The following is a 12958-nucleotide window of genomic DNA, read 5'->3' as shown; positions in this document are numbered from 1 at the left end:
TTTTAACGCAAAAAGGACAAAATGAAAAAAACTCAAAAAACAGAAAAAAATAACCACTTCAATTTCAAGTTCAAAACAAACGCTACAATTATTGCAGCTGCATACACAAATTACCCGTCTAGTCCACAGTCACTTGTAAGTTAATATTCTATTCAAAAATGGTCGTGATGGAAAATAATAGCTTAAATATTAGATATTTGTGAACATTAAAAAAATACCGTCACCGCACCTGTGTTTGCTCAAATGCAGCCCTGCGTACTTGTATGGATGTGGTGGGTGGGGTAGGGCCTGGGGGCAGTACCCATTGGCCAGTTCTGGTAGGGGTGTGTGGCCAGTGCTGAAAATGCCAGGCCCCATTTTAGACCCAGTTAAGCCAAAAATCGATACCTCATTTTAGACCATACAATTTTTTAAAAAGATGAAATTTTACAATTTCCCTAGCAGGCAACATTTTGAGGCAATTAATGGCAGTTATGATTTGGTAAAGAACCCAGCAAAACCGAAAATAATGCAAAGTGGACGACGTTATAGTCTAGACTCGTCAGCTAAAAAAAACCCCAGACCCCATTTTAGAGCAAAGGGTGCACCCAGGGGGTGGGGTGAGTGAACACGGTCATTATACCATGCACAAGCCAATTTGAACAAAAAAATATTGAATTCATACCTGGGTTGTTCTCTGTCATGGCAACATGTGTCTATGTCACTGGTTCTGAAGTGTTTGAAATATGAGTCAAAACATTCAAAATTGTCATTACTCTGCCCTGTTTTTCTTGTATAGGTGTAGTGTAACAAAGGTGATGCATGTCAAGTTGTACTGGTGCTGGTATAATTAAGTTATTCTTCAATATTTTTATTCATTCAGCAGGAAAATACTCCTGACATAAGGGCTTTGTCACTATAAGTCGCTATAGACAAGTAGTGACATTTTAAACCCTTTGGTCATTAGTATTTTCTTGGCTGAACAAAGAAATTATTGAGAAATAATGTCTAAGAATTGAGTCATAGACCCATCATGAATGCCATCCAAGCAGGGCTACCATAAATGATACGGGAGCAGAAACTAGTGACAGTTTTTAAAAATATTTATAAATAACTAATAACATGACCATCCTTGAATAGAATGTTAGTGACTTTGGATATAGCCAACTGTGATTTAATTGTCTGTCTGTCTGTCTGTCTGTCTGTCTGTCTGTCTGTCTGTCTGTCTGTCTGTCTGTCTGTCTGTCTGTCTGTATGTCTGTCTGTCTGTCTGTCTGTCTGTCTGGACTTTTCCGGTATGTTGATAGCAGTAATCAATACAAGTGTACTAAAGGCAGAAATAAGTCTGACTGGACTTTTCCTTTAAGTTGATAGCAGTAATCAATACAAGTGTACTAAAGGTAGAAATAAGTCTGACTGGACTTTTCCTGTATGTTGATAGCAGTAATCAATACAATTGTACTAAATAAGTCTGACTGGACTTTTCCTGTAAGTTGATAACAGTAATCAAATGTCCTAAAAGCAGAAATTAAGTCTGAATTTGTCTTTTTAAAATCTCTCACTTTATACTCCTATCTTATTTTTTATGCAGGGACTGTACTGAAGATATATTGCAACTGTCTAAAGTACTGAACAGGTGGCTTTCATTGTGCAATGTGTTACCATAGTAACAAGGATAAGTGCTGATTTACCAGATGGGAGAAAGAAGAAAATGACTATTTATAGCGACATCAAATGAAAATCAATAAGACTATGTGTAGTATGGTACTTATTACTTCAGTCATCTAGAGAAAAAAGTCATTATTCATATTCATATAAAATTGAAAATTTGAAAATTGAAAATTGAAGTTCAAAGTCAACATGAAGATGTTATTTTTTAGACATAAGAAATTTATTGTATTTCTTAGTTTTGTTGTCGTAATAGCAGTAGTGAAACATTTCTATTTTCCATCACAAAACCGCACTGACAATCAGCGAGTACGGTCTCGTTTAATTGCGAAGTCACAGATGAATCAACATATAGCATCGTATAAACACCAGTTTGTACCAAATAGATCGAACAGAGACAAGACCGTGGATTATAAATTACCTATTAATTGGAATGAAGATAGAGTGTTCATGTCTGAAACTATGGGTAAGTTACCACGGTTACTCATTATAATAAACTTTCATGACTCCCTATGTGACACTGTATCTCAAAGATGGGAGGGGGTTAGTCCAATCAAGGCAATTTTGACTTGAGTCTGTCGGATATATCTTTTTAGTATAATCCATTCCCATACTGAGATCTAAGTGCTCTGAAATGTGCAATCCGTGCATTGGACTGTAAGATATGTCATGTTACTCCACCTTCAATGCCTTGCTGTGAATGGGTCAAATGATGTGTGAGGGTGCCCAGCTTTCCAGGCATACCTTAAATCGTAACGTTACTGTATAGGAACTAGAATAGTTCAGTGACAACCCATTATACAGGAGAAATGATGTTGGCTCGGTGTTTCGCTCATGGGACATGATATTTTTGACACAAAGATAAACACATTTCAACTTCAACCTAAAAAGACAAAGAGACACAACATACTGCAGGATCATTTGCCAAATCACATTGAAAAGTGCTAAGCACTGCGATTCTTTTACAGTGTAGTATAAACAGCCTTGTGCTGAAACATTACACATAGTTGATGATTTTAATGGTTTCAATTGTTTATTTTCCAACTGATAATCAACATATTAACCTGTGTACTTCTACATCCCCAGTGTGCGTGGCATCTATATAATTGCATTGTATTTCCTTGGCATTTGAAATACTGTGAAAATGTGTAAAAATTCTGGGCTCGAAATTAATAGTAGTCCTGTGTCCAAAGACTACCAATTGTTGTCATGGGGCTACCATAATTTACAGCTGGTTGCCCACTCAGGCTAACACTAATTATGCATGGTTTCAAGGATGGAAGATTTACAAACATTATATTAGTAATGTAGGAATTCTGTTTTCAGTTCAGGAATATGAGACTTAGTATATTGGTCACCATCCTTGGGCTACCAATTACTGAAATTGTTAGCCCACTGGGACCAACAAGAAAAAAAGTTACATTTTGAGTCCTAAAATTTATTTGAGACATTTGACACGTTGCCTGCACATTGGAGATTTATGGGAGAAGTCAGCTGATTTATTGACAACTTGACATATATTTCAGTGAGAAAATTGGTGCCAACTAGACTCCCAAAGTGTCTGTGTTAGTGTGATATTGCATGTTTGAGAACCTAAGTGACACTGATAGAGAACAGGGTCATTATGACCTTATACTACTCTGGCAGTCAATGTCTTGGTTTACTAAGAACAGATAGACTAAAACCATTGTTGTTGAATGTGTTACATTACATACAAATGTAAGTAGGTCAGCCGGTCATTCTAACCATTTGCCCATCATGACGCCACTCCATTTTGTTATTAACTTATTGTCTATGAACTGAAAATATAAATTATATACCCTCTTTGTTGTATGTCACAACAACTCGTGTCTCTATCACTGGTTCTGCAGTACACAAAATAGGAGTCAGTGCGTTCCAAATCTTCATTTATTTTTCCCTAATTTTTCATAAATTATGCTTGAGGAGGTATAATGAGATTTTTCCCCAATACTTCATTCAGCCGGAAATTATTAATGACCTAATTATAAGGGTTTGTCATTACTCACTAGTGACATATAGTGACAAAGTCCCCTTAGGTCATCACTCATATTTTCCTTGGCTGAATGAGGAAAAATATTGGGGAATAATATCTAATTACTTAGTGTTCAATGTATACATATTAAATTACCTTGTTCACAGTATAGTAGTAATATTATGACTTTTTTTTTTACAGATATCTTTGTCAGCAATGAAGAATTCAACGTTGTACGGTAAGTTTATTTAGAAAAATTCAATGTCGCACAGTAAGTTTATATTTAGCCTTACATACATGTAACCAAACACTCAGTCGGCATATGGATTTTATGAATACCACTGCTAGCATTCTCTCACTAGGGGTCATTTATTGATTTCATGTTCATGCTGAGGTGACCTTGATTTCGTCATATTTGATGACTTGGTAAACATGAATGGAGCCTGTTCTAGTCATTAGAATGCCATCTATGTCAATTTGATGAGGTACTCTGACACCACACAGCGATTACTTGCAATGCACCAAAGTTTGGATGTGTTATTTAATTAACAACTGGAAGGGTTGATACCTGCACCAGTCCTATACACCAGACTAGCTCAGTGCTCACACTAAGCTGACACTAACACTGAGTACCTCGTCAGTATGTATTAGCAACTGGAAGGGTTAATTGATACCTGCACCAGTCCCATACACTAGACTAGCTCAGTGCTCAGTGCTCACACTGGGCTGGCACTAACACTGAGTACCTCATCAGTATGTGTTAGCAACTGGAAGGTTGATGCACCAGTCCTTAGTATACACCAGACTAGCTTAGTGCTTACACTAGGCTGGCACTAACACCTCACCAGTATGTGTTATCAACTTGAAAGGTTAATACTTACACCAGTCCCATGTTCACCAGTCTAACTCAGTGCTAACACTAGGCTGGCACCAACACCGCACTAACATGTGTTATCAACTAATTAAGTTGATAGCTACACCAGTCCTATGTTAACACCAGGCTAACTCAGTGCTCACACTCTAGGCTGACACCAACACCTCACCAGTATGTGTTATCAACTAATTAAGTTAATAGCTACACCAGTGCTATGTTAACACCAGGCTCAATGCTCACACTCTAGGCTGGCACCAACACCTCACCAGTATGTATTATCAAATAATTAAGTTAATAGCTACACCAGTCCTATGTTAACACCAGGCTAACTCAGTGCTCACATTCTAGGCTGGAACCAACACCTCACCAGTATGTGTTATCAACTAATTAAGTTAATAGCTACACCAGTCCTATATTAACACCAGGCTAACTCAGTGCTCACATTCTAGGCTGACACCAACACCTCACCAGTATGTGTTATCAACTAATTAAGTTAATAGCTACACCAGTCCTATGTTAACACCAGGCTAACTCAATGCTCACATTCTAGGCTGGCACCAACACCTCACTAACTTAACATGTTATCAACTTAATCCTGTATTTCACTACTAGTATTTACTTGTGTTCAAACAAATATTCCTTGGGAGAAAGAGAATTAAAAGGTTAATACCTACACCAGACCCACTATTCACATCAGACTAGCCCCCTGTTAACATCAGACCAACACTTACCTAGGAAGTAAAATAAGGTCACATTGAGCTGTAAATTACAAGACTACAGTGTTTACATAAATGATACACTTCACTGGATATTGGCCTGATTAGTCATGAGATATACGCTACATGAAGAAGGTACAGCTGCTGACATCAGACCATGGACAATGGAACCTGTGACAAACAGGGAAAGTAAACAACTGAATTTGATCAATAACACTTGGTACAGCATGTTGGAAGTAGAGACTTGTATTACATTTCTCCAAGATAAGAACAGTTTTATGACCTCTTTACATATTAGCTCAATTCACAAACAAATTTCCAGTTCCCCTGGCACTTCATGTTCACATAACGAGACCATACAACTTTTCTTATCAAACCATGGTGTGTAATACAAGTCTCTGCTGTTCCAACATGCTGAGCCAAGTGTTATTAATCAAATTCAGTTGTTTACTTTCCAAGTTTGTAACAGCAAGGTTAACAGTCTCAGACTGATGTCTGCAGTTGTACATTTGATAAAGTCGTAGTAGGTTCCATTTGTCCACAGTCTGATGTCTGCAGTTGTACATTCAATAAAGTCGTAGTAGAGGCAAGTTATCACTGGAATCTGGAAAACACATACATGCTAGAATTTATGACTACAATGAAATGAGTACATGAAACCTAATATATTGTATATTGTGAATCTATTGTAACATGATTCCTTTCTATAAATAAGCACAAGGACGTTTTATCAACTGCATGTAATATCATCTGATTGACCTATGACCTCACTTGTAATGCCCTGAAAACTGTTTTGTTATGTAAGATATTGATGCCAGACACCAGTCTGTCGTTATATTTCCATATTTCAAAATATCCGTAGTTTATAGATTAAATTTCCTGACAGTTACAATATGCAGAAGCGAAACAGTGATATATATATATATATATATATATATATATATATATATATATATATAAACACAAGCTCTTACACAGTGTTTATATGTATGTATATATATATATGTATATATATATATGTGTGTATATATATATATATATATATATATATATATATATATATATATATATATATATATATATATATATATGTCTATCTATCTATATATATATAGATAGATAGATAGATAGACAGACAGACCGACAGACAGACAGACAGACAGACAGCCAGACAGACAGACAGATAGATAGATAGATAGATAGATAGATAGATAGATAGATAGATAGATAGATAGATAAATAGATAGATAAATATATATCACATTCGTGCTATGCATAAGCCAAGTTATTGTCTTTGAACAGAAAATATGGATTATATACCCTAGTCACTCTATGTTTTGACAATCCATTTCTACGTCACTGGTTCTGCAATCTGGAGTCAAAGCATTTCAAATTGCTATTATTATTCCTGATTTTTCATAAATTATGGAGGAGGTACAATTATATGGTAACTCATAGTGACAAGGCCCCATAAGTAGCTCATATTTTCCTTGGCTGAATCAAGAAAGAATGTGTCTATATATGTTAACTCTGAAATTGTTATTAACAGTTACATATATCCCTTCCATGTTTTTCCAGGATACCAGCGATGATATTCCATGATCAGAGATTTCTCATTTTCTGTGAAGCAAGAGATAGAGCAGAAGATTTTGGGTACATGAGATTGGTGTCTAAGAGGGGAACACTTTTATCCAACAACACAGTTGTATGGGAAAAAACACAGTTTGTTGTTTATAAGGAAGGAATGAGGTAAGATGTAATACAACGGAGGTGATTCAATTTTCAAACAGCACCCCTAGTGGCCAAACTGTTGAATCCTTTGTTTATTCAGTAACAAGCGTGTTAATCATCATGCTCAGTTTAGTGGTTTCAATCATTGGTTATTCAGTATACATGTACAACTATTCTCACCCATACTTCCTATTAAAGGTACTGTTTGCAAACAGCACGCCTCGTGGCCAAACTATTTTATCTTTTGTCTTTTCAGTAACCAAGCTTGGATCTCGAAGTATAGGTATTTTAGGCCTAAAAAGTATCGGTGTATGAAGAACAACAAATGTATTTATTTGTGTGATTTCTCTTACAGGTTTATGAATCCAAGTCCAGTTTATGATAAGACAAAAAACAATGTTATTTTAGTATTCCTAGGTATTGAGAGTACACTTTCAGAGAAACAAATGTTACGTGATGGACAACATCAAATCAGAGTTTATGTAATGAAAGTAAGTTCAATTGTTTTCGTTCATCAGCAATATTTTTTTTTGCAGTGAAGAATTTTCATAGTAGGGGGCATTCTTTTAGAGTCATCACTGCTGTTGCTTCTTATTAATGACTAAAATCCTTAGGCAAGATTTGAAGCACGATTGTGCCTCAGTCAACCCAACTGTATAATTGGGGACCTGGTAGGATAAGGTTGCAATGTGAATGCTTTAATCCTATACACTTACAGAGGCTGTAATGGATTGTATTCTCCACAGGGAGTTGAGGAAGTATAAAAGGGCTGTTTTGCTGCTATATATCTGTGCGAGGAGTAATAGTTGTAAAGCGGAAAGCACTATATTAAAACAAACATTATTATAAATTTCTAAAATAAATCTTTGCTACTCTAATTAATTTTGATATAAACATGTTTGGTGTTCCCCTATTTCTCAAGTTACTATGTGGTGACACACAAGAAATCCCAGTTTTTCTCATTTTCTCAACACAAATTGTACTCTACCATTCTGGCCCTCACTTCCGACCCCACAATGGCTTGTGAACAACACTCCTAGTGGTGAAACCATGAAATGTTTTATTTCTCTGCTAATCGTAATATCAGAAGATATGCATAATAGTATACTTACTTCAATTTGTAATTCAGGAGTAGGTAGGTTAATTTGACTGGTTTCATATTTTGTCATTTTTCTCCACAGAGCAGTGACTATGGTGATAGTTGGAGTCAACCTAAAGATATAACAGCTAGTACTATTGATACAATTCAAGTACCAGTCGCAGCAGCTTATGCACCAGGTACAGTTTGTGTGTGTGTGTGTGTGGGGGGGGGGGGGGGGTATATGTGTGTAGTAGTGTATGTGGGTGTGTGTATGTGTGTGTGGTTGTGTATGTATGTATGTATGTATGTATGTATGTATGTATGTATGTATGTATGTATGTATGTATGTATGTATGTATGTATGTATGTGTGTATGTGTGTGTATGTATGTATGTATGTATGTATGTATGTATGTATGTATGTATGTATGTATGTATGTGTGTATGTCTGTCTGTCTGTCTGTCTGTGTGTGTGTGTGTGTGTGTGTGTGTGTGTGTGTATGTGTGTGTGTGTGTACATGTGTATGTATGTATGTATGTATGTGCATGTGTATGTATGTATGTATGTATGTACAGGGTAGCCAGGAAACAACAAAAGCTGATTACAACCTGGGTCCTGTTACCACTCATTCAAAACATTACATACCACACAAACAGAAAGTACAAAGAATGCGGAACAAGACAAGATAATGAAAAAACAACAATAGCAATAGATAAAATTCACACCGCTATCCAGTTACACCATACTGGAAGTCATCCTTTTCATGTTTTTTGTTGTTTTCCGGCAGAATAAGCAAAAAGAAGTTTTTAGCAAAAATTTCCAAGTTTAGAGTACTAAAGTACATTCATTTATTTATTTATTTAACAGGTCCTGGGCATGGAATCCAACTGAAATCAGGTCGACTTCTAATTGCTGGAAATCACTATCAAAAAGACTGGAGTGGACTTAGTAAGTTTGTTTTTTACAGCTCCCACATGTACAATTCGGCGTACCAGTTTCAGTTTTCATATGTACCATTCAGCATCACTCTTGCAGCTTCCGTACTGCCAAAACTGTTGATGTGTTTTTCAGCCTTTGAGACTGTGCTGCCAGATGTGCACTCGAGTCAATGTATTGAAGTCTTATTGACCAACTTTTCACCAACTGTCACCATACTTTTCAAACAAAACATCTACGCCATCATGACTATAAGTTGACACACCAAAAATGAATGTGAGCAAACCACAAACAATAGTGACTAAAACAACTTTACTATGTGTTCCTACTTGAAACAACTAATACCAAGTCAATGTTTGTAACTCAATAAATTGCAAAATCCTATAAAGTGTCTGAAAAGTTTGTTATTGTATGTACAATAACAAACATTGTAATAATAATGTTCGGTTTTTATATAGCGCTTTCCCACACCGTGCTCAAAGCGCTTTACAATTATTACCCCTGGCTCGGATCAGAACATTGTACACATTGTACACATTTTAAACAGTTTTTTTTTGAGTACATGTTGTTTTACATTTCAATAGCAAAGTTGTTTTATATGAATAAAAAACCAAAATGAATCCTAATTGTCATCCATATGACCTTTTTTAACATCCAATATTTTATTAAAGTTGCCATATGGATGAGGATTGGGTATTTATTTTGGATTTTTCATTTATAAAATAATTTTATCATGGCTTTTTAGAAAAATAAACGTGAAAGAACATATTTTCAATAAATTGCTAAGTCATTAGAAATACAATAACAAACTTTTTACACATTTTTTAAGCTTTTTGCAATGTATTGAGTTACAAACACAGACATCGTGAATGTTGTTTCACATTGATTTTTCAAGTAGGAAGCCATGATAAAAATGTTTTATGAATAAAAAATCTAAAATAAATACCCATTTGTTATCCATATGACCACATTAAGATGACAAAACAGTGTGAATTTACAAGGTTTCCTCTCCTTCCTTCTCCTGTAGTTGGACCCAAAGGTCTGTATAACTGTAGTGATTATAGCAATGTTATCTACAGTGATGATGGTGGTGATACTTGGAGTATGGGTGGTATCTTACCAAGGTCCAGAGATTATCTAGGAAGAAAAATATTTGCCAATGAGGCACAGGTAATTTTAATTATAGTAAATTTGTCCTTTTCTCTCTTTACTTAGTAGCACTGAAAAGTATCAATGCAAGTGAAACTCAATTACATATGTACCAGAGATTGCTTGCACTGCTGCATGTGTATATTAGTGGTATATGTACTGCAGTGCAATGACCGATCGCCCTGAGCACTGTAGCCATGCCCACCTTAGTTACCGTTGCTACTATGACAACTTCGCACATTTTGCATGGTTTGTCGTAGGCTGTAACACGTGCAAGTGCACATGGCGGAATTACGTTCATTGATTGGTCAATGGAATCTGTCAATCAAACTCGGCGATCGGTCAATACTGAAAACATTATTGCATACCTTCATGCAAATGATATGCAAATATGCAAATAAGCATGTGATCACATAGTGTCATTTTTATGGAAATTTGTTGTTTTGGATCAACATATGTAGTAAAGACGGAACCCCATGACACGTGATGCCAGTGTGGGTACTCAGGGATATTTGCAGTCATGCTTGCAATGTTTTCTGCTACACTTTCACTCGCTATACTGGTGAAAGTGCAGCCACAGAAAACACTGAAAGCACTCATGCAAATACCCTTAGTACACCACACTTACACTCACATATCATGGGGTTCTGTCATATTCTAAGTGGAATGCCACTCTAGAAATAAAAGCATTTTCATGAGCTTTAGGTTCTGGCGAGTCTTGTCATTGTTTTACATCACCTATATTAAATGCAATTTCAGAGCAACATCACATTGAATTTGTCCCTGATGGTCCACAACTTACCTACTGCCATCACTATACTAATCTATGCATATATTCCATGACAGGTAGCAGAACTTGACAATGGTGTCGTTGTCATGGCAATGCGTACTCTTGATCATCATCAGTCCAGAGCTCAGGCATTTAGTTATGATGGAGGGCTGACTTTCCAGAGAGGTGAAGTTATTCCCAATTTGATAGAGCCTGGTTATAAAGTAGCCAATGGAATTCTTGTACCCAGAGTATCACCAGGATGCCAGGTAAATACTGCATGATTTCCATGATGTTAAATATCAGTGTAGTCTATTTGGGGTGTTTGCATAAGTGCTTTCTGCATTCTCTGTGGCCGTGTAGTAACTAACAAGTGAGTGAAACTGCAGCTGAAATATTGCAAACGTGAGTTTAAATACCCTGGGTATCCACAAGTGCTTGCTGCATTCTCTGTGGCTGTGTAGTAACTAACAAGTGAGTGAAAGTAAAGCTGAAATATTGTAAACGTGAGTTTATATACCCTGAGTACACAAAAGTGCTTGCTGCATTCTCTGTGGCTGTGTAGTAGCTAAAGTGCAGCTGAAATATTGCAATTGAACGTGAGTTTATATACCCTGAGTATGCACAAGTGCTGGCTGCACTCTCTGTGGTTGTGTAGTAACTAACAAGTGAGTGAAAGTACAGCTGAAATATTGCAAATGTGAGTTTAAATACCCTGAGTATGCACAAGTGCTTGCTCTGTGGCCATGTAGTAACTAGCAAAGAGAGTAAAAGTTCAGGCAAACATACAACAAGCATGAGTTTAAATACACTGAGCACCCAGCACTCTGTCCCTCCTGCAGCATAGGTGTTCTGTAATATCTGTAAACTGATCACGCTACATTCATCCAGTTTCTTGTACCTAGAAAGATTGCATACTGATTTGTCAATGCATGCAATTAGCTAATCACCCAAATAATGCTTAGACAATTGTTTCATGAGGCTTGAGGCTCCTAATCTCGATTATTTCCCATAATCCATTGCTCAATGTACAACAACACTCTCCTAAGCCAGATTTGTTAATCATTATAACAACTTTTATAATTTTAGAGCAGTTACACTGTGCAGGATTGGTGAAAATGATTTTTAAGGGTTCCATAAGCATTAAGAAATGCAGCTATGGTAGAAATCAGCCTGACTTTGTGAAACCATGGAAAACCATTATAAACACAGGGTCTTCTAACATTACAGTAGAAATGGTGTTGGCTTGGTGTTTCACTCATGGGACATTGTTGACACAAAGATAGACATATTTCAACTCCAGACGAACAGAGACACAACACACACTGCACGAGCATTGCCCTATCACATTGAACGGTGATAAGAATTGCTATTCTTTAACAGTGCAGTAGAAACAGGCTTCTAATGAAACATTACACATGGACTTATGATTTTAATGGCTTCAGTTTTCTTTTACCTGATTATCAACATATCAACTTGACTACTTCTACATCCCCACTGTGCACGGCACCTCTATAGTTGTTTATGTTGCATTTGAATTGTCTGAGTGTGTGTGAGTGTAATGTCATCTTACATGAGTGAAACACCACGGCAAAGTTATTTTTATCATGAGTATAAATACAAACCCTAACAAAAATTGTTTTTTAAACACAAAGTCTTCAAAAATTAACGAGCAGAAATCAAACACCAACAAAAATTATTTTTCAATTCCATTCCACAGGGTAGTATTATCAGTTTTCCATCACCCAATGGATCCCCTGGAAATCATACATGGGCACTGTTTTCAAATCCTGCCAGCGAAACTACTCGTAAGTTCATGTCGCTGCGTCTAAGTTATGATGGCTGTCGTACATGGAGTAATCCACATACCATATATCCTTGGTACTCTGGCTACTCAGATCTTACTTACCTTGGGGAGGGTTTCCTCGGACACACCTTTGCTATTATCCATGAAGGCGGCTATTCTTCAGAATTTGAGAAGATAATGATGGAGATTTTTACTTTGGATGCTCTTGTGAAAGGACTTGCGCAGAAAAAAATTGTATTCCAAGGAAATGCGTAG

The 12958-nt window shown here is 36.4% G+C and overlaps 2 protein-coding genes across 2 annotated transcripts in view; one reads left to right on the top strand and one right to left on the bottom strand.

The window, feature by feature from the left end:
* The window catches only part of LOC144452698 (arylsulfatase I-like), an 8289-nt gene extending 7606 nt beyond the window's left edge, over nt 1-683 (bottom strand). The window contains exon 1 of the mRNA XM_078143842.1: nt 665-683. Coding sequence (XP_077999968.1) covers nt 665-683 — 19 coding nt within the window. The remainder of the gene's footprint in view (nt 1-664) is intronic.
* Nucleotides 684-1839: 1156 nt separating this feature from the next.
* On the top strand, nt 1840-12958 carry LOC144452697 (sialidase-2-like). Its single transcript, XM_078143841.1, has 9 exons — nt 1840-2113; nt 3842-3878; nt 6809-6979; nt 7317-7452; nt 8143-8239; nt 8910-8990; nt 10006-10148; nt 10974-11165; nt 12617-12958. Exons 1-9 carry the CDS (start codon nt 1840-1842, stop codon nt 12956-12958), a joined length of 1473 nt encoding a protein of 490 aa, XP_077999967.1.

The sequence above is a fragment of the Glandiceps talaboti genome, chromosome 23 (assembly GCF_964340395.1).
Source record: "Glandiceps talaboti chromosome 23, keGlaTala1.1, whole genome shotgun sequence".
NCBI lineage: Eukaryota > Metazoa > Hemichordata > Enteropneusta > Spengelidae > Glandiceps > Glandiceps talaboti.
This window is presented reverse-complemented; position numbering and strand designations above follow the sequence as displayed.

Excerpts from the sequence above, each read along its gene's own strand:
- LOC144452697 (XM_078143841.1), top strand. The coding sequence starts at position 1,840 with ATGAAGATGTTATTTTTTAGACATAAGAAATTTATTGTATTTCTTAGT. Across the intron at positions 8,240-8,909 it reads CGCAGCAGCTTATGCACCAG|GTCCTGGGCATGGAATCCAA; the intron begins GTACAGTTTGTG and ends TTTATTTAACAG. Across the intron at positions 11,166-12,616 it reads GAGTATCACCAGGATGCCAG|GGTAGTATTATCAGTTTTCC; the intron begins GTAAATACTGCA and ends TCCATTCCACAG.